General features: G+C 37.5%; 1 protein-coding gene across 1 annotated transcript; it reads left to right on the top strand.

Moving 5' to 3' along the window:
- The first annotated feature begins 18,942 nt into the window (after positions 1-18,942).
- On the top strand, positions 18,943-23,032 carry LOC143582212 (uncharacterized). The gene is made up of 3 exons (XM_077064831.1): positions 18,943-19,194; positions 20,274-20,841; positions 21,319-23,032. The coding sequence occupies exons 1-3, from the start codon at positions 18,943-18,945 to the stop codon at positions 22,836-22,838; spliced, it is 2,340 nt and encodes a 779-aa protein (XP_076920946.1). The 3' UTR covers positions 22,839-23,032.
- The last annotated feature ends 453 nt before the right edge of the window (positions 23,033-23,485 follow it).

Raw genomic sequence — 23,485 nt, 5'->3', positions numbered from 1 at the left:
TAGTGTTAAAACTCAATTGCATAACTACTAGCTTCGTCTAGTGGCAAATAAGTATTACTCACAACCAAAAGGTAATAAGATCTAGTCTGATTTAAGACATGTTTGATCATATTTTTTTACAAAAGTTTTTTGCACAATTATAACCAAGTAAGCTCATATAAAAATTAAATTGTTTAAATCCAACAAAATACTCTTATTTAAGGTCCAAAAATTTTTTTGCCTTCGACCAAACACTTTTTTTTTCTTTTTTGCGTTTCTCAGAGCCAGTCCTAGATGATGATAACAACAAGGAAAATTGGATTTTAATAATCCCAACTTAATGCAGTTGGCTGATAATAATCCCAACTTTGAAAGTAGCTGTCACTGGTCCCAACTTTCACACTATTTATTTTCGTTGGACATCCGTTAAAAAAAACTTAACGACGTTATGCTTTTTTCCAAATTTCAAATTGATATTTTAGCGCTTTTGATCGGAATGAGAATACGAGTCGATTGATGTAAAACTTAACTCGAAACGACGCTTCAAACAGCTTGATTTTTGTTAACTAAAAGTTTAAACACCGAAATTGAAGCATCCTTTAGTCGTTTGGACCACCGTTTGGAAGTAAGTTTTACATCAATCGACTCGTATTCTCATTCCGATCAAAAGCCATAAAATATCAGTTTGAAATTTAGAAAAAAACATAACGTCGTTAAGTTTTTTTTAACGGAGGTCCAATGAAAATAAATAGTGTGAAAGTTGGGACCAGTGACAGCTATTTTCAAAGTTAGAATTATTATCAGCCAACTACATTAAGTTGGGATTATTAAAATCCAATTTTCCTAACAACAACAATGGCAAATAAAAGATAATTAAAAGAGTTGTTATAAAAAAGATAATTAAAAGTAACAAAAGGCTATTTTTAATAATAAAGTCAGTAGCCATAACAACAAAAAAAACTGCTTTTAAATTTGATTATATTATTATTTTGAATCTTAAAATTAGGTTATGTGCGGTGGAGAAGATTATAAAATAAGGTGATTTGTGTTATGTAGCGCCTAGTCAATAAATGAGAGATTTTTATTTTAAGAGTGTAGTGGTGTTATAGTCCAATATATATATATATCACACATATAATAATATTATTTCCAAACAAACAAACATGCGACAAAAACTAGTCGCCTAGCCCTTTGTCGCCCCAGGGGCGGTCTTCCCGCCCCTTGTCTCGCCCAAATTTGTAGCCCATTACGCATAACCTTAATAATAAATACAAAGTGTTACAAACAACAGTGACACTATCGTCAGATAGGTTTTAACCGGTAGGAGTTAGGACCACATCGCTGCAAATTGTTTATAATACATAACTATGAGAAACACATAAATATATATACTTAGTAAATGGAAGATGTAAAAGAGAAATGATTAAAATTCGTCTTTATGTATCACACTTATAACAATATGTATAGGCGTTTATCTAAATACCGTATTTTTTGATTTAAAACTAGTATAAGGGTAATAATAATATATAAAGTATTTGTGAACTATAGTAGAAAAGAAGACAACATTTGAATTTGTAATATAAATATAAAAAATCCAAATTTAACATTTGTTGTATTTTTCGAAATATATAGTTAAGTAAGCGACATAAGTTGTTTAAATATTAGTTTGGACCAAGTAAACCGATACCTAAAATCCATCTAAATACCCATAATAGGGTTTAAACCCTCGTCATCAGGAATTCACCAATGTCATGGCTGGCAAATAACATGACATGATTAACTTCTTTTTTGTGGAATATTTTGACGTAACCTCATAAACCCAGTTAACTCTTCATCTTTAAACTTGATGAAAAATTATTATTTTTACTTATTTAGCTTTTTTTTTCTTGTAGCGAGTACAAATGCCCTCAAATACTGTAGTGAGCCGTCTATGCCGAATACGCATTAGCTTAAAGTTTTAATATTTTTCTTTTTTAGTATTTTTCATGGTTTGTTGGGTCGAAATATGAACATTGGGCCAAAAGAATCTGGATTAGATTCCGATCATAATTAAGTTGAACTCTTCTTGGGCCACTAAAAGATGTTTGGATAATTTATACTAGTAACAATATCTTACTTGTCACAGAAGGATATAAAAACTTCATTGAACAAATTTGAAGAAAAAAATATTGAATAAAGAGAAAATGACAGAATATTAAAATATAAAACTTTTTGTGACACATAAGTCTTTACGTTTTATCTCTACAACCCATACGCGTGTAAAGGCCTAGAAAAAAGTAAATAAGTTATTTTAATCTATGAATTTTATGAAATCTTGTGGTTAAAAAACCACCGCGTAACATAACTAGCCGCGTTACGGTGGTGCGGTTATTGAATTCGGTCAGTATTGTTAATTTTATTATGACACCAACATTAAAGTCAAAAGATAATTTTGTAAAGCACAAGAAAATATTGTCAAATGTACAACTTATAGTTAAAGCAACATGAATTCAGTCAACATCGATTATATTCGCTATGACATTGGCACTAAATCCAAAAATTAAATTAGTTAACGCCAAAAATAGTAGCGCCATTAGCATAACGTATAATACAAAATATTAAAATATTACAAATGATGTTTATTGGGCCGGTAAAAACCGGGCGCTGCGGCGGCGAGTCGACGTATTGGTTACGCTCATTACGTTACCGAAAGTAAACCCAAAACATAAATATGTCAGTTAACATATTTAAAAGAAAAAGAAAGAACAAAATAGGTCGGCCGTTGGTAAAACCCGGCCTTTAGGGCGGCGAGTTAATGTGGTTCAGTCAGTTGGGTACATTCTATACGTTACCAAAACTAAACTCAAAATAAATTTGTAATATTAACATATCTATTCTCCCACTAGTCAAAACATTGGTCACATTCACTCTTCCGACTTCTCACTAATTAAGAAGTCAAACGCAACTTACAAATGTTTATTATGTGTGATGATGATGACGACGACAACAATGATGATTTGTTACGACTCTCTCTCTGGGAGAGAATTAGACTTAAAAGCTAATCGGTACATCATTTTGATGATTTCACTTACCTCATTCCTATTGACAAATAATGTATCTTCTTTCACATTATTAATATTAATGTAGTTACTGAGTTCATACTTAAGTTTGTCTTTTCCATCAAAATCTTTAAGATGCATCTTGGACGACTATAGCAAGTTTTCTATACTAAAGGCTCTGCTCACTTTTAGCTCTGAAGATTTATCAAATTCTATTAGGTTTGGACTTTCAATTATAATTGAGCTTTTAAATATAATTGCGCTCATTATTTACTAATAGCCAATAGGTATAGAAAAAAAGAACTCGGCTCTTTAATTAGAACTGGACTATTGACGACTAGGCTGTTTAATGAGAATTGTGTTTAAAATTTTGGCGGATTCACTCAACGAAAATCACTGTAGTCACTTGAAAAACTGCTACTACGCACCAAAAACATAACTGTAGTCACGTGACTATGGTGTTATAATGTCAAACCCGCCCCTAACGATAATACATGACAGATATAAACTGTTTATGTGTTTAAGGGTCGATATACTGTACAATAATGCCTTAGCATACGATAGGTACGCTAGAGGCTCGAAGGCAAAAAAACAAAGGCAAACATACTAAAACGCTCAAAAACAGCTCAACCAAAACTAAAACGCTCAGCCAAAAACATAAAACGCTCAAAAACGGTTTTCGTGAAAAAAGGTAAAAAATTGAGCGATTAACGTACATAACTGTTTTTTTCGGTGAACAATAATTAATTGGATATGTATTGACGATTCCGAGATGTTGGGATGTGATTTTATGGTCGATCTCGTGAAAAAAAGGGATTCACGTACCTATTTTACGTTAAAATATTATTGTATTAGATATTTTCTCATGTGTATAATTTTTATAAAATAAAAAACATAATGAGAAAATACCTCACAATTTATTTTCGTTTAATAAAAATAGTTAAATGGCTTTAAAAATATATATAAAAATAAATAAAATAAAATATTCCTGAAATTATGCCGGTCGGTCAGACGTGCAGGATCAGATGATTCATAAAAGCGACAGCGTATGCCGATACTATGTCTGTGGTGGCCCACTTATTGCTGTATAGTCTACTTTAAACCTAAATTACCATTTTTGTAATTTCTGATAAAATGAAGGGTTTGATTGTAATTTTCTACCTAGTTTAGTTGATACACATCTGAGATTCGTAGACCGAGAGAATTGACATGCGGACCCAAGTCATTTTTTAATGATTCGACTTCATGCGACATGTGGACACCACATACATGTTCATAATGCATCCCTAACAAATTCATCATGTTGCTGAAAAGTCATTTAAGAAAAGAACACCAAGATTTGAAAGCTTCATACAGTGGCGGATCCAGGAATTTTTTTTAGGTGGTTCCCTCTTAATTTATAAGGTGGTTCCTACGCGTCTTCTATATATCCGTACACTATTATTTCGAAACTCGGGTGGTTCCGGGGAACCACCCGTTTGTATGCTGGATCCGCCAATGGCTTCATATCTTGTTTAACATCATGTCAGAGATGACGTGATTAAAACAACAAACATGAATATGACTTATATAATAATTGACTTTGAGTTTGAGCATGACATTTATACGTTTTATGTATCAAGTAAGAGAAATTATGTAATATAGTGTCTTAATCTTTATTATTTTTATAAAAAAATACAAAATTGCATAGCACACGTTTTTGATAAACAAGTCTTATAGTGTCTAAACATGTGCCCATTATGACGGCCAATATGAAACACACTACTTTACTCTTCAAAATACACAATTTCCCTTTTCTTTTCTTTCTCCCTTAAATGAAACTCGAGAACACGTTCAAATTATCTTTCTTTTTCCTTTCTCTCCATAAAAAAACTTATGAACACACTCATTTTATTCCTTCCATTTATTTCCTTTCCTTTCTAACCATAAGTGAAACTCGGGAATGCATCGTTAGGGTGTGTTTAAGGTAAAATAACTTTCAAAAGAACTTATTAACTTATAATTTTTATAAAACGAGTTTTTTGAAAAAGTATTTGGATTAGCTTATTTGGTGGGGAAAACCAATAAGCCAATAAGTTGTTTATTAAAAAGAGTTTGACTTAGCTTATTCATGTATTATGAGCAAAAATGGCATCCAACTTCTAACTATACTATTAAAAAATACCTATTGTGTGCATGACATTCAACTGAGCCCTCCACATAGGTGACCGAGTTTTCAATTTAATAAATTTCACTTCATTATCTATTATGGTTTACTTCATATAGTTCAATTGTTACAGTTTTGAAGCGGAATGATAAAACGAAAAATATATTATAGATTTATTGGTGGAAATTGCACTCACATCCTTACCTTTATAATGTTTGTGACATACCAACTTAACTAGAATGACTTCATGCTAACTTTTTTTTTCCTTAATAGGTATAGATTCACAATATTTCATGTTAATTTTTTTTAAATACAAATTATTCTTACTAAGCTATATATTATAGGAAATATGTTACGTGTTATTTATGTTTTAAATGATTTTAATTAGTTTGTCTTTATATGTTGTTTTGTTTTAATAAAAATAACATTATTGAGATCTGTAATTTTAATTTCAAACCACCTAATTATCGATTCTTTAATATTCATTATATAATACCTTATAAATTAAAAATTTATAATGTTCATTTCGTAATATATATATATATATATATATAGGGTTGGTATTATTTAAGAACTCTAAAAAAGTTAAGAACTATTGGGAACTCTTAACAACTAAACATTCTTTTAAATTTTTTTAATATATTAACGTTATTTAAGAGTAGTTTTATCATATTTTATATATAAATATTTGATTGCATTTATTAATCACAAGTTTACATATATGTAGAATTTATGCACTAACAAATTTACATATGTGTCAGAAAAAAACATAGATATGTATAAAAACTAATTTTTAAAATTGTAATCATATATATAGATATAAAAAATGATAAAATTACACTCAAATAACATTAACATACAAAAAAAATTATAAAAAATGCTAGTTTTTAAGAGTTCCTTCAAGTTCTTAAATAATTTAATAGTTCTGTAATGATACTCAACCTATATATATATATATATATATATATATATATATATATATATATATATATATATGGAAAAGATCCAATACAATAAGACCTTAACGTACAATAGGTACGCGAGTCCACTTTTTCACAAAATCGATCAATGAAATCACTTCCCAACATCTCGGAATAGTCAATACGTATCCAATTAATCATTGGTTCACCGAAAAAAACAGATTTGGATGGTTAATCGATCAATTTTATTTCTTTTTTCACGAAAATCGTTTTTGAGCGTTTTAGTTTTTTGACTGAGCGTTTTAGTGTTTTGGTTGAGTGTTTTAGTATTTTTGCCTTTGTTTTTGCCTTTGAGCGTCTCGCATACCTCTCGTACGTTAAAACACTATTATACAGTATCTCGACCTTATATATATAAAGGATCGGATCTATTAATATTTTATCGTACATTACGTACGCGAGCAAATAGAGTGTTGATTTCAGAAACCCTAAATCACAAATACACTTATATGCCCCTGTCGCTCTCCCTCAATCCATCTTCACCACCACCGATGTAACACCCCGACCAAAGGCGGATTATACATCGGGGCGCCACATATTGCTTCATTACTCGCGACACTATTGGTGTCAATATTTATTAATACACATTTTATCGCGCACGCGCAGCGGGGAAAATAAAGAACATAAATCAAACATAAATCAATATATTATAAATTATAACATTCAAACAACATTTACTTGTCTTGATACATTTTAATTCTAGGTCCAAAAGTAAAAACGTCCTACGTGTCCACAAGCTCCAAAACAGCTACTGCAAACCTGAACATGTGTTAAAATAAACGTCAAACACTTGCGTGTTGGTGAGAAATCAAGTTTAATAGATAATCATAGATAATCACAGTAAATCTGCGCGCAACACGTGTATGTCTAGAGTTTAACAAGGGTGTAATCAGATTGTGATCAAGCCTAAGATAGTTCATAGATCATAGTTCAATCCATGCTCCCAATTGAGCATAAAAACGAGAAAACATCTGTGCAAGTGTAAACAAAGAAAACCGTAAACGATAGGTCTCCCGTGTTCAACTAATGGTACCAACGGAACTGCGGAATAGGCCGAACAAAGCGGTTAATGATACACACATACAAATAAACAGCCAAGTAAACGTCCTCAACACATGGGATACTGCGCGACTAAAGTTCATAAACAAGTTTAAGACTCAAGTTTTGTATGAACACATGAACATCCCAAAGCATTTAAAATAAAAAGGGATTAGATACGAGATAACTCACATGATAAACGATGCGGTGATAAAGCAAGAACCAACTTTAAACAAGCACAAGTTAACCTATAAATAAGATTATTGTTTTAATGATTTGTTTTAAGTCTTGATTATAAGTTAGCATAATTAATAAGTAAACTATTATATATAATATATATTACCGGAAAAGCAGGAAGAACAAGGAGGAAGACGGAGGCAGAGAGGAAGACGGCAGAGAGAGCAAGGGGCAAGAGAACAGGAGAGATTAAGTGTTTTGTGTGTGATGTGTTAGGAAAAATAATACTATTATTTATAGAGAAACCCTAGGGAACACAATCCCTAGAAAAAGGGGAAAAGATCTCAAAAAGTAAAAGATTCCAAAAGCAAAAGATATCAAAAGATATGGCAGCTGCAGGGGGCAAGATAAAGCTGTCAGGGAAACAGTAACAGGCATGGGCGGTTCAGATAAAGGTACTGGTCAAGCATGGCAAAAGCAGATCTCAAAAGATGTCAGTCACTTTTTCTACCAACCAATGGGGGTTGGTACGCATGCTGCGCCGAAAGTAACTATTCAGACAAAGCAGATTAGGTCAACAGCTCAAAAGATAAGACAACACAAAAGCAACGGCTAGATTCAACACAAGAAAACTCAAAGGGTACAGCGCGAGAAGGCTAAGGCGCGAAGGCAAACACAGAAGGTCAAGAGAGCGCGAACGCGAAGGTAGACAAAAACAACCTTAACGCGTCGCGGAAAGAACTATATTTCCATGCGCACTGCGGGAAGAACCACATTTCTTAGCGCGCCGCGGGAGGAACTAAGATTCCTAGCGCGCCGCGGGAAGAACTATAATTCTTCGCGCGCCGCGGGAAGCGTTCGTCTCGCGTAACGCAGGAACAGATGGTCTTCACGCAGGATTCCTTGTAAGGGGTCTGGCGCGTGGAGCTGCGCAGACATCCTTAGGCGGGAAGGAACAAAGGACAAGCAAAGAGTTAGAAGAAAGAGGGAAGCAAGGCTTAAGGGCGGGACGACGACAAGGGGGAAAAGAAGGCGGAAAGAGAGAAGGAAGAGGGACGGGACGGCGGAAAGAAAGAGAGAGAAAGAGGCGGGAAGGAAAATATATATTATTATTAAAAGTAAAATATAAGTATAAATAAATATTAAATAATAAAAGAGAGATCGGGTCAGAGAAACGGGTACCTGGGTCGGGTCGGATCGGGGCAGATGTCACAGTCTCCCCTACTTTAAGAAATTTCGTCCCGAAATTTATCTCGAAGTAGGTTGCGCAGAGAACAGGTGCGGGTACTTGATCTTCATTTGATCTTCCCTTTCCCATGTAAACTCGGCTCCGCGCTTGGACTCCCAGCGAACTTTCACGATAGGGATACGACTGCTCTTGGTTTGCTTAACCTCGCGATCCATAATCTCAACAGGCTTCTCAATGAAATGCATGGATTCATCAACTTGAACTTCATCAAGTGGAATGTGAAGGTTCTCGTCAGCTAAACACTTCTTGAGATTGGAAACATGGAACGTTGGATGCACATTACTGAGCGCGAGCGGCAGGTCAAGTCTGTAGGCAACTTTTCCCACACGCGCGAGAATCTTGAATGGACCAACATAACGAGGAGCAAGCTTACCCTTCTTCCCAAAGCGGACAACACCTTTCCAAGGCGACACTTTGAGGAGAACAAGATCACCAACTTGAAATTCGAGAGGCTTTCGCCTACGGTCTGCGTAACTCTTCTGTCGGCTTCTGGCAGTCAGCAAATGATCACGGATCTTGGCGATTTTATCGGTTGTCTCTTGAACAAGTTCGGGTCCTGTGATTTGAGTTTCACCCACTTCGCTCCAACAAATCGGGGAGCGGCATTTACGACCGTAAAGTGCTTCAAATGGGGCCATACCGATACTGGAATGATAGCTGTTGTTATAAGAAAACTCGATCAAAGGCAGGTGTGAATCCCAATTACCTCCAAAATCAAGAACACAAGATCGGAGCATATCCTCAAGAGTTTGAATAGTTCGCTCAGACTGACCGTCAGTCTGAGGATGATATGCCGTACTCATGTCCAAGCGAGTTCCTAGCGCAGATTGGAGAGATTTCCAAAAGCGAGATATAAAACGGCCATCGCGATCGGATATGATGCTCAAAGGAGTACCATGGCGGCAGACGATTTCCTTGACATAAAGCTGCGCGAGATGCTCAACACGGTAGTTTTCACGAATGGGCAGAAAGTGAGCAGATTTAGTCAATCGATCCACTACTACCCAAATGCTATCATGTTTGCTTGCTGTCAAAGGTAACTTGGTAATAAAGTCCATCGCTATACCTTCCCATTTCCACGTAGGAATTTCTGGTTGTTCGAGCAAACCAGATGGGCGTTGGTGTTCAGCTTTTACTTTAGAACAAGTCAGACATCTAGCTACGAACACAGCAATATCCTTTTTCATACCGGGCCACCAATAAGTTATGCGCAAATCCTTGTACATCTTATCAGCGCCAGGGTGAATAGAATATCGAGATTTGTGCGCTTCACTCAGGATATCAGCGCGAAGATTCTCATCAAAGGGAATCCAGATGCGATTGAGATAACAGAGAATTCCACTCAGATTAGGCACAAAGAGTGCTTCCGCGCCACACGCTAACTCGGCGCGAAGGTTACCATTACTGATGGATGCGCGCTGCGCGTCACGAATACGCGATTCAAGGTTGCTTTGAATCGGCGCGAAGTGAAGCTGGGTGCGCGGCAAGATACAGTTAAGTTGGCAGGGTTTTCGGCTGAGCGCATCGGCTACCACATTAGCCTTACCAGGATGATACCGGATCTCACAATCGTAATCGCTGATGAGTTCGTTCCATCGGCGTTGCCTCATGTTAAGTTCCTTTTGATCAAAGATATGCTGAAGGCTTTTATGGTCAGTGTAAAGGATACACTTAGTACCATAAAGGTAGTGTCTCCAGATCTTCAAGGCAAAAACAACTGCACCAAGCTCGAGGTCGTGAGTTGTATAATTCTTTTCATGAACCTTAAGTTGCCTTGATGCGTAAGCGATAACCTTGCCTCGTTGCATAAGAACACAACCGAGACCTTGGTTGGATGCATCGCAATACACGACAAAATCATCATTACCCTCAGGTAGCGCAAGAACAGGAGCTTCACACAACAAACGCTTGAGCGTTAGAAAGGCTTCTTCTTGCTTCGAGCCCCAAATATATGGTTTACCTTTGTGCGTAAGAGCTGTTAAAGGCAAAGCGATCTTTGAGAAGTTCGAAATGAAACGCCGGTAATAACCAGCTAAGCCCAGAAAGGAACGGATCTCAGAAGGAGAGGATGGCGTAATCCAGTTCTTGATTGCTTCAATCTTGGATGGGTCGACATGAATACCCATCTTGTTTACAACATGACCAAGAAACTGTACTTCATCAGACCAAAATTCACACTTGGAAAGCTTAGCATAGAGTTGCTCGGCTCTAAGCTTTTGCAATACCAATCGGAGATGTTGCTCATGCTCGGTCTTGGTCTTAGAATACACCAGAACATCATCGATAAACACGATCACGAATTTATCCAAGAAAGGCCTACACACCCGATTCATAAGATCCATGAAAACGGCGGGTGCGTTGGTTAGACCGAAGGACATGACCAAGAATTCAAAATGGCCATAACGAGTACGAAAAGCAGTCTTCGGAACATCTTCATCGCGGATGCGCAACTGGTGATAACCAGAACGGAGATCGATCTTGGAAAAACAAGAGGCACCTTGGAGTTGATCAAAGAGGTCGTCAATACGCGGTAAGGGATACCGGTTTTTAATGGTGAGTTTGTTCAACTCGCGGTAATCAATACACATGCGAAACGATCCATCTTTCTTTTTAACGAACAACACCGGAGCACCCCAGGGCGAAGAGCTAGGGCGAATGAATCCTTTAGCAGTCAACTCTTGAAGTTGGCTGGCCAATTCTTGCATCTCAGCGGGTGCAAGACGGTAAGGAGATTTAGCAACGGGGGAAGCACCAGGGACAAGATCAACACGAAACTCGACTTCACGAGCGGGAGGGATACCAGGAAGATCATCAGGAAAAACTTCAGGAAAATCACGCACAACAGGGATATCGCGAAGCTTCTTTCCTTCATCGGGTTTAACCACATGGGCTAGAAATGCAATACACTTCTTCCGCATGAGTCTTTGGGCTTCGGCGCAAGACATAAGTTTAAGACCACTGGAGGGTTTTTCGCCGTAGATATGAAGATCACCATTTTCTCGAGGTATGCGAATCAATTTCTTGGCGCAAATAACTTCGGCGCGATTCTTCGAGAGCCAGTCCATACCAATAATAACATCGAAGCTTCCAAGAGGCATAGGGATGAGGTCGATCAGAAAATCGTTTTCGTTAAGGTTAAGCGTGCAATCTTTAATTACCGAGTTAATTAAAATAATTTCACCATTAGCCAATTCAACTGAAAAATCTTCTTTTAAATCGCTGCGCGGTCGCGCAAGCTTCTGCTCGAAGGCGCGAGAAATAAAACTTCGATCGGCGCCAGTATCAAAAAGCATAGATGCATAAAATCCGTTAAGCAAAAATGTACCATTAACTACGTCGTTATTCGCTTGCGCTTGGTGCGCGGTTATGTTAAAAGCTCGGCCACGCGTCACTTGGTTCGAAATTTGGTTCACCGGATTCGCTTGAGTAATCTGAACTTGTAGCCTTGGGCACGCGTTCCGGAAATGACTTGGATCGCCGCAGTTAAAGCACGATCTGGGTCGTGGGTTTTGGTAAGTTGGCTGTGGGTTCTGCGGGTAAGCTGGTGGTGTTGGCGCAATCGGATTGGAGGGAGGGGTTCTACAGTACTCAACGGAGTGACCTACGCGGCCACATCGGTTACATTGTCGACACGGGACTTGAGGTGGGTGATGAAGTCTACAGGTTGGGCAAAAGGGTTGGTTTCCTGTGTAAGGTTTCTTAGTTGGCGGGGCAGGGAGTGCGGGATTGGTTAAGGCATAGTTGTGGACTACAGGAGGTGCTGGGTAGGTTGACAGTGGGTTAGGCGCGTATGCTAGAGGCTGGTAAGCGGGTTGCTGGACTATGGGCGGGTTGGTAAGCGCGTAAGCTTGTCTGCGCCTACGTTTCTGGTTATGGTTTGAGGGTTCTGGTTTGGTTTCTGTTGGTTCAGGGACAGTCTTGGTGGGTTTGGTCTTCTCAGTTCCCCGCAGGAACAGGGTTCCTGCTCTGACATGGTTGTCGCTGAGCACAGCGGCCAATTCGATGGCGTCAGAGAGGGTAACTGGGTTTCTGGCCCATATAGAATCTTGAATTTCCATGGGGAGACCCCCAAGGAATTTCTCGATGGCTCGGCGGGAAGGGGTAACAAGGTGAGGGACCAGTAAGCTTAGCTCGTGGAAGCGCGTCGCGTACTCGCGCGCTTCACCGCTGTATTGCTTCAAGTTCCAGAATTCTTCCTCCAGGCGCTTAACTTCGTTGGGAGGGCAGAATTCTCGCGTAAGAATTTCCTTGAATTCCTCCCATGTCATGCTAGAAGCAGCCTCTGCGCCACGCGCATGAGCTACTCCATTCCACCATGTAAGCGCTCTGGATTCCAGGACACTGGAAGCATATAGGGTTCGTCTTTCTGAGGGGCATTGGGTATGGAGGAAAGTGTTTTCTATCTTCTCGAGCCACTGGAGCATCACGGTGGCTCCTTCGAGACCTGTGAACTTTGGAGGGTTACCCGCATTAAATGTCTTAATGTTATAACTCGAGGTGTTGGTATTGTTTTGGCTCAAAGCTTGGGCTATTGCGGCGGCCATTTCCTGGGAACGTTGCTGTCTACGCATGCGCGAGGCTTCTCTTCTCTGAAATCGGCGAGATAGCGGAGGCATTCTAAAAAAATTTTAATTTTAGTTAATATCTTAGTTTTATCGCAAAGTATAACTTTATAGAGCTTGGTTTCGCAGAGTTAGATACTATCAAAAGTTAAAGTAGATTAAATGACCCTAAATGCAGACTTAATAAAGGTAACAAATTCGAATCAAGAATCGACAATTCATGTATCACCATGACTTTCCGAATTCCCAATTTAAAATATACGAGCAAACGAGTATTGGAGATTGACGATTCATGTATCACCATGACTTTTCAATCTTCAATATAAAACATACAAGAAAATGAGTATTGGAGGTTGACAATTCATGTATCACCATGACTTTTCAAGTCTCCAACCTCAGAACATAATCGTAAATGGAAATTGAAAATCAACTATTCATGTATCACCATGACTTTTCGGATTTTCAAACCCAACAAACGAATATGTAAGAAAAATCAATAAAAATCGAAATTCGACAAAAATCGAAATATCGCGAAATAAAACATAAAATCATATACCGCGCAAGCGCGAGCATATTCATAAATAACGAGTAATTAACAATAAGCGCGCAAACATGAGATTTCTCTCATGCGCGAGAAGGGACTCTTAGGTATTCTAGGCCGTTACGTCTAACCACCTATCCTAAAGTCAACGAGCTCTGATACCAATCTGTAACACCCCGACCAAAGGCGGATTATACATCGGGGCGCCACATATTGCTTCATTACTCGCGACACTATTGGTGTCAATATTTATTAATACACATTTTATCGCGCACGCGCAGCGGGGAAAATAAAGAACATAAATCAAACATAAATCAATATATTATAAATTATAACATTCAAACAACATTTACTTGTCTTGATACATTTTAATTCTAGGTCCAAAAGTAAAAACGTCCTACGTGTCCACAAGCTCCAAAACAGCTACTGCAAACCTGAACATGTGTTAAAATAAACGTCAAACACTTGCGTGTTGGTGAGAAATCAAGTTTAATAGATAATCATAGATAATCACAGTAAATCTGCGCGCAACACGTGTATGTCTAGAGTTTAACAAGGGTGTAATCAGATTGTGATCAAGCCTAAGATAGTTCATAGATCATAGTTCAATCCATGCTCCCAATTGAGCATAAAAACGAGAAAACATCTGTGCAAGTGTAAACAAAGAAAACCGTAAACGATAGGTCTCCCGTGTTCAACTAATGGTACCAACGGAACTGCGGAATAGGCCGAACAAAGCGGTTAATGATACACACATACAAATAAACAGCCAAGTAAACGTCCTCAACACATGGGATACTGCGCGACTAAAGTTCATAAACAAGTTTAAGACTCAAGTTTTGTATGAACACATGAACATCCCAAAGCATTTAAAATAAAAAGGGATTAGATACGAGATAACTCACATGATAAACGATGCGGTGATAAAGCAAGAACCAACTTTAAACAAGCACAAGTTAACCTATAAATAAGATTATTGTTTTAATGATTTGTTTTAAGTCTTGATTATAAGTTAGCATAATTAATAAGTAAACTATTATATATAATATATATTACCGGAAAAGCAGGAAGAACAAGGAGGAAGACGGAGGCAGAGAGGAAGACGGCAGAGAGAGCAAGGGGCAAGAGAACAGGAGAGATTAAGTGTTTTGTGTGTGATGTGTTAGGAAAAATAATACTATTATTTATAGAGAAACCCTAGGGAACACAATCCCTAGAAAAAGGGGAAAAGATCTCAAAAAGTAAAAGATTCCAAAAGCAAAAGATATCAAAAGATATGGCAGCTGCAGGGGGCAAGATAAAGCTGTCAGGGAAACAGTAACAGGCATGGGCGGTTCAGATAAAGGTACTGGTCAAGCATGGCAAAAGCAGATCTCAAAAGATGTCAGTCACTTTTTCTACCAACCAATGGGGGTTGGTACGCATGCTGCGCCGAAAGTAACTATTCAGACAAAGCAGATTAGGTCAACAGCTCAAAAGATAAGACAACACAAAAGCAACGGCTAGATTCAACACAAGAAAACTCAAAGGGTACAGCGCGAGAAGGCTAAGGCGCGAAGGCAAACACAGAAGGTCAAGAGAGCGCGAACGCGAAGGTAGACAAAAACAACCTTAACGCGTCGCGGAAAGAACTATATTTCCATGCGCACTGCGGGAAGAACCACATTTCTTAGCGCGCCGCGGGAGGAACTAAGATTCCTAGCGCGCCGCGGGAAGAACTATAATTCTTCGCGCGCCGCGGGAAGCGTTCGTCTCGCGTAACGCAGGAACAGATGGTCTTCACGCAGGATTCCTTGTAAGGGGTCTGGCGCGTGGAGCTGCGCAGACATCCTTAGGCGGGAAGGAACAAAGGACAAGCAAAGAGTTAGAAGAAAGAGGGAAGCAAGGCTTAAGAGCGGGACGGCGACAAGGGGGAAAAGAAGGCGGAAAGAGAGAAGGAAGAGGGACGGGACGGCGGAAAGAAAGAGAGAGAAAGAGGCGGGAAGGAAAATATATATTATTATTAAAAGTAAAATATAAGTATAAATAAATATTAAATAATAAAAGAGAGATCGGGTCAGAGAAACGGGTACCTGGGTCGGGTCGGATCGGGGCAGATGTCACAACCGATCCACCACTCGCCTACATCAACACACCTTCTTCACCATCACCGGAGTCGACAACGAGGGTCCTGCAACTCGCCAGAAAAATACGAACGCCGCTCACCTTCTTTCATAGGTTTTTTGTTTAGCTTTTTGATAAGAATTGAAATTGAAACTGAAGCCAACTGATCAGTTAATCATTGAAATTGATTAAATTAATCATCAATTTGAAGCTTCAATCGATCAATTTTGAGTTTTGAATAATGAGTTTTAACCTTGAATGTATGTAAGGCCCCGTTACCGGTGCCTCACTTTAGCGTCGGATTTACTCATAAACACAGTTCTTACAAATCAGAGTTAATTAAAACTTTCGCGGAATATAAAAACTTTAACCATTTGTTACAAAACATTAATTCTTTTCTTTGATACCATAACACAAAACATCATATTTAAAACATCTTTTATTCTTTCTTCAGATGCCAGCCGTTCAATCCATGCCATGTGTCATCCTCATGTAACTCTATAATCATCTCACCTGCGTGCATACTAAAAGTCAGCTACGCTGAGTGAGTTCTAGTTAATCAAGCAACTTATCATACAACCACTACATGCATCATATACGCATCCGAAGACACATAATCCACTGTCTAACCTGCTACTGCTTAACCACTTAATTACCCCTACAACTTAGCCTCTTAATTGTCCCTACAGCTTAGCCACTTATGCCACTTTAATAACGAATATCGTTATGCCACTTTGCCACTTTAATAACGTATAACGTTATGCCACTTTGCTACTTTAATAACGAAGTCACGTATAGGCTTACCCTACCACGTACTATCGTCATGCCACTAACACTCATACTAGGCTCTTGCCACTTCTAACACACTCTATCTCTACTTGTCTACAACACATTTCATATCATTACATAATAAGCAAGTCACATCATAGCATTCGTACACACTAACAACCACTTGGCAATCACTATCCTTGGCGATACGTGCAATATCCGAAGATCGTTCACGCATCGACAAGCATTAACTAATAGTTACATCGTATAACATCTATAGCATACATTTACCACTTAAGGTAAGTGTATTCACACTTCACATCGAGTATGCACACATCCCCGAAAACATAACAAGGAAATGGGGCTAGAAACTCACCTGATTGCGGTTACGTCTTCCGTCAATGATTATTCCTTCTTTAGCTGTGCACGACTAACTGGATAACAATTATACGTATCAATTAACTATCACTACCCATAACGTGTTCCTGGTCTAATTATAACCCTCAACGAACGGGGGTTCGGGGGCAGCGCCCCTGACAGCGGGGTTTTAGGGGCGGCAGCCCCTAGCAGGGTCCAATGGGCAGAACCCCTGGCTGGGGTTGAGCTGCCAGGTCAACTTGGAAAAATTTTATTTCTATTAACTGTCTTATCACATTTTCCACTATGATTTTAAATTATTATTTAATTCACCCACTTGATTGCTATAACGAATTAAGCCTAATTATAATAATAATAATAATTGGTGCACATTTAGATTCATGCAGGATTACAACAATTCATAAAAAATAAAGCACCAAAAGCATGAATGACAAAGCATATGCAAAGTTGTTTCTTCATAAAACATTTATTTATAAATAATATATAAAAAAAGAAAAGATAATACCTTAAAATAAATGTTTTTCCATTTATGTTAGAGCATATCAACACGTCCCAATGGACAAATATGACGTGGCTAGATGACGTCCTTGAGTGAGGGAGTCGGACTTGAGTGTCTCTTTCCCGTATCGTCTTTTATTCACGATATTCAGCCTTATTACATATTAAAAGATGATTGGTGTTTGTCATGATATTTTTACTTTTTATATAGTTTTTGTTAGTATATATTATTAATACTATAACTTTCATGTGTAGAATGCGTAAATTAGAGCATTTTCAGGCCATCTCTCATCCATAATTCTATAATTACACTAAAATTCATTATATTCTATTTGATTACTTAATTAAATAATATTTTTTTATAACTTTATCATTTCAGTTTTAATTCTCATTTACTCATTACCATTTTAACAAATATTTAAAATTTTCTTTTTATTTCCGTCAAACTCATTTAGTTATGTAAAAGTTTTAGTTATATTTTCTTTTTTGAATTTGTTAAACTTTTGTAATTACTTAATCAAACTCATTTTATTTAGTTACGTAATTTTTAAAGAAACTCATATATTATTAAACCAACTAATCTAATTGTTAAACATTGATTTTGGAAATGAATATAAGTCAATAGTAGATAAATAATTGTGAAGACAAACAAATAACTTAATATAATTATGGCATTGTCCTTTTGATCCAGTCGTATAAGGGTTATGATTAAGATGAAGTGTTATGTTTAAATCTTGATTTAAAGATGTTTTCTCACATTGATAGTTTCTTTCTTGATTATGTTATTGAGTGAGTTAAAATTAAAAAATATTGTGGTAAACATATTTATAAAAAGAAAAAAAAAGGAAAAAAATGATATTAGTCTTACCTGGGATCTCTCTTTTTCTCTCTAAAAAAGCACTGATTCTCTCTCTCTAAAAACACCCATCTTCCTTTTGAGAAATTGAGAGAAGTGTAGTGGCCCAGCAGATAGAAAATCTTCATTGTTTTTTCATTAATTACCTACCAATTATTTTCTTTCTCCTTCTATTATTCTTCAATTTCCTTCAATGATTCCACCAATTCCTATTTCAACACACCTCAAAAGGATCATGCTCTTCTTCTAAGGGTATTATTATTATTATTATTATTTAATTTTTCATGGGGGTCATTGTTAATAATTTACATAAATTACTCTGTTTATTTTTTGAAGTTTCATAAAATAAAATATTCCTTCAATTATCTTATAATATTTTAATTTTTAGGGTTCTAATTTCTGATAAGTTTGTTTATTGATTTGGGATTTTAATATCTCTTTCTTTATTAATCTATTTAGATTTAGATTCTTGTTCACTTCATTTACTTGTAGTTAGGCTTCTTAATATGCTAAATTGTGTGTTAATTTACTTTTATTAAAAGAAAAAACCAATATGATCTAATGCTGTTAATTACTAAGTTAAGATTCTTAGCAACATTAACATTTTTTTTTTTATTTTTTTATTTTGAATGATTTGCTTACCGATTAACACAGGTATGGGAACAGAAGTGCATTATAAGAACTTGTTCCCAGGATATCACTCCATGAGAAATGTGAATGAAGATTCCAGTAATAACAGCTGGCATCTATTTAACGCGTTGACCAACGGACATTATTATGACGGTTTTACTCAACAAACCGTCACGGATCCGTATTCTGGCCATGATAAAGATGGGTTGAAACAAAGAATGCTGCAGCACGAAGCCGTCTTCAAGAATCAGGTACTTTCTACATAGGTCAAACAAAGTTAGTGTTTGTAGGAGACTGATGTGTTAATCGCATTTGGTTGGTGGGTGGGTTGAATTGTTCAATCTAATCATGACCCGTATTTTTATTCGTGTAAAAACATTAAACCTGGCCTGGGCACACTTAAAATCGCGTATAACCCGAGGATGACCATTTAATCCATTTATCTAAACGGGCCAAATGGGTTGGTGGGAAATAATCAAGCTGTAAATTTGATAATCGGGTTGGTGGATTTTAAGAACATGGGTTAGAAACGCGTTAGGGGTAGACATGTCTGTTTAATTATGCCAAACCCAAAACATGACCCGCTTAACCCATTTATGTAAACGTGCAAAACGGGTGGACAGCTAATGATTAAGTTTTAGACTTGCTAATTAGGTTGGTAGGTTTTGAAACAATGGGTTAGAGGGTCGACTTGTTTAACTAAACGGGTTAAACAGGTCAATTCAAATACCACCTGTTTAATCAAACACGTCAATTCCAACACCACCTGTTTGATTAAACAGGTCTACCTGAACTTGACCCATTTTTTAACCGGGTTGGATATGCTAACCAAAACACGACCCATTTAACACATTTAGTTGAACGGGCCAAATGGGTGGATAATCAAGTTATAAACTTGTTAATTGGTTGGCGGGTTTAAAAAAAATGGGTTAAACGGGTTAGACAAGTCAATCCAAACACCACCCGTTTAATTAAAGAGGTCAAGCCAAACACCAGCCATTTAATTAAACAGGTCAAATCGAAATCGACTCACTTAATTAAACATGTTTAACCAAAACACGAACAACTTTTAAATGAGTTAGATATGCCAACCTGAACCTGAACCAGAACCGTTTAACCATTTATCTAAATGGGTCAAACCGGTTGGCGGGTAATACAAGTTGTAAACTTGTTAACCGGATTGGTGGGTTGGGTTAAACAGGTCGTAGATGGTTTAAACAAGTCAAGACGTAGACGACCCTTTAAATTAAACAGGTCTACCCGAACACGACCCGCTTTTTAAACGGGTCAGATACGCCCACCTTATTTGATTTTGTGTTACTCATACCAGGTTTACGAACTCCACCGTCTATATAAAAGACAACAAGACATAATGGACGAAGTTAAAAGAAAGGAGTTTAACAACTACCCGATTTCTATCGACACATCATCTTCCTCAAGCCCTCAAAAACCATATAAAGATGCTGACAGGTGGCAGAATCCTAGCTTCCCATTGGGTAACAGTAACATTAAATCTAGACCGTCCATTTTTGGAGTCGATATTGGTAATTCTTCAAAACGAGACGGTTCAAAAGATTGTGAGATAGTCAAATGTAGACCTTCAAAAGTGAGGAAAAAGTTATTTGACCTTCAACTTCCAGGTCACGAGTACATTGACTGGGAAGAAAGTCAACATATTTCTGAAGTCTCGAGCTACAAAGAAAACGGGCTTGTAACTCAGAATGGAGTAAAAACGTTTCTTGATGATGGTGGAAAGAAAGACGGTTATGCATATACTGCATCTGGTCAACAGTTTATGCAAGCTAGGGGGTTGGCGGATCTTAATGAGCCCGTTTATGGTCAAGAGGTTGACTTTCTTGGCCCGTTTGCTAAACCAGAGAGATTCACTAATTTACCAGGTGATTCCTTGTTTTAAAGTAGTTATATTTAGGTATTTTGTTATTAACTCTAAAGAACTGCAAAATCTTAAAACATGCTAGAAATTTAACTTTGAACTTAAAAATCTTGATGTTTGAGTTAAATTAACTTTAGTTAATAGAAGGATGATATTCAATAAAGGTGGCAATTTTGACCTATTTACAAAAAAAGGGTTGATTTTTATTTATTTATTTTTATCTTTTATCTCTAACAAGTCAAATGGGTTTTATACTTTTAGCGAAAGTAGCTGCCCAAAAGTAAACAGGTCAATGGGTTAAAGTCACCCAAAGAGTATTGAAAAGCATAAAAAGCCCTCTAAATCAATTTAGTTATACATGTTTTGAAACCATATTTAGCACATTATTTATTTTTAAAAATTAAAAAATGTCTTTGCGGGCTGACTTGTTATCGACCACTCATTTGACCCATTTAACTAAACGGCTGTGCATCGTGAACAGGAAATAACGGAGGCAATGCGAACCACACATCTCAATATTTTGAAACTAGTACACTGGTGACACCTGGCACAATGCAACATTTGCACAATAAAGAATTTCGACATCGAGGAATATATTCAGAAATACCTTCAAAAAATCAGGATTTTTCCTGTTTTAATCAAACCCCGTTGCTCTTTAACGCGTCTAGTGCATACCCGTTTGCAAGCACCTCAAATATGGGGAATTCCTTGTCTTCATCATGGATAAAGTCAACTGATAATTTGGCTCGCAAGTTAACCTCATTTCCAACCCACGCATCATTTTTATCATCTCACAAAAACCATGAGGTTTTTAGAGCTAGAAATGGGAATGGGTTTTATAACGGGTCTTCATCCGGGCCAAAAGAACTCCCTTCAAGATTGCGTTCAGCTGGTTTCGGCTTTCAAAAACCCTTTAAAGGTTCAAACTTTATTGATTTAACAGATACCACCGATGATATGGACTTGAATACTGCTCAAAATTTGTCAAAAGAAGACGATAATTCAAGAAAATGCGACCAGTCAGTGTTACCATGGCTTAGAGATGCTGCTGATCTGACAAAGAAGAAAGATGATTCTTTGTGTACTAATAAAAAGTTATTAGGGTTTCCAATTTTTGAAAACAAGAAAAAAGATGATTCATCTGCTGTTTCAACCTCAACTCAACACAGAGGAATTGACATTAATGTGCCGTTAGACGATAATGCAGATGATGATGATGATACAGAAATCAAGAATTTCAAGAATCATTTTGACTTGAATTCTTGTGTAACTGAAGATGAAGAAAGTTTGTTAGTAATGGAGTCTGATAAGAACTCAACGAAGACTACACTGGAGATAGATTTAGAAGCACCTGTTGTATCAGATATCGTTGAAGACATCGAAAAGATTGCAGCTGAGGCAATCATTGCAATATCTAGCCAGCAAAAACACGTGGGGCCCATGTCTGACAAAGACAATGACAGCAGTGATGATCGACTTTTATGGTTCGCGGAGGTGGTCAACTCACGTGAAACGGATGAGTACGAGATGTTGACTTTACAGTTGGAGGAAGTCAAAGAACAAGATTACATGCCGACTCCACTGGCTCCTGATTTGCAGGAGCCAGAAGAAGTGGTGCCTGCTTGTAGGCCCCGGAGAGGGCAAACAAGGAGAGGTAGGCCCCGCAGGGATTTCCAAAGGGATATTCTTCCGGGTATTACTTGTTTATCAAGACATGAAATAACTGAAGATCTTCAAGTATTTGGAGGGTTGATGAAAGCGACGGGGCATTCTTGGAATTTAGGGTCAAGGAGGAGCGGGAAACGGGTGGGAATTCAGGGTAGGCGGAAGGCGAAGGCGAAGGCGGTGGAGGCTCCGGCAGCCAGATCACCACCGCCACTGCCGGTGTTAGAGGTGGTGGGATTGGATGAAAGAAGGTTGACGGGGTGGGGTAAGATAGCGAGGCGGCCTCGCAGGCAAAGATGCGCGGCTGGTAATTCGGTTGCGGTTCAGTTAACGTGATGTTTGTGTGAATTGATGAATTGTTGGTTGAGTTTATAAACAAATGGGGTGTTTATTTTTTCTTTTTCATACATACTATGATTAAAATGATAACATTTGGTTTATAGGGTTCGTGTGAGAAATAGGAATTTTAGGCATTGTCATGGTGAAGTTGCCGATGAGGTGAAAGTTTTACTGGAATGTATTCGTTTGCTTTAAAGTGTCCTCTAGGTGTTTGATAAAATGCCTAACCGAGAATTTGTTTACAGGTCAAAGAGCCGTTGGAGGGAATATTTATTTATTTTTCATATTTAATTACAAGTCCTACCACTTTCACTATAAATAACAACCATATTTTTTGTTCAATTCAATCAAGCCCTGGATCACCTGGACCACTACACCCTCTTGGGCTTGATTCTGTGCCACATCAGCGCTTACGTGTCGTAAATATATTGGATCGCTTAAGGGTGGATCAAACCCCACTGCCCTTAGCCTTAAAAAAGTTAACCGCTAACAAGCTTTTATACAAACACCAAAGAACAAGGCAAAATGTTTGTCTAAGTACTTTTAACAATTTAGGCTCATATATAAATGCCATTTGAATAAGAAAAGCAGAAGGCCAAACTTAGTCTCACGGTTTGATAAAATAAAGTCTTTTAGGTAAGCTT

Source organism: Bidens hawaiensis, unplaced genomic scaffold (assembly GCF_021521415.1).
Source record: "Bidens hawaiensis isolate Kalapana, Puna unplaced genomic scaffold, B.hawaiensis_p1.1 tig00031497_1, whole genome shotgun sequence".
Classification (NCBI taxonomy): Eukaryota; Viridiplantae; Streptophyta; class Magnoliopsida; order Asterales; family Asteraceae; genus Bidens; species Bidens hawaiensis.
Note: the sequence above shows the minus strand (reverse complement) of the source record. Positions and strands in the feature narration are given on the sequence as shown.

Coding starts and splice junctions, on each gene's coding strand:
- LOC143582212 (XM_077064831.1), top strand. CDS start 18,943: ATGATTTGCTTACCGATTAACACAGGTATGGGAACAGAAGTGCATTAT. Junction 19,195..20,273: donor AAGCCGTCTTCAAGAATCAG/GTACTTTCTACA, acceptor TACTCATACCAG/GTTTACGAACTCCACCGTCT. Junction 20,842..21,318: donor GAGATTCACTAATTTACCAG/GTGATTCCTTGT, acceptor CATCGTGAACAG/GAAATAACGGAGGCAATGCG.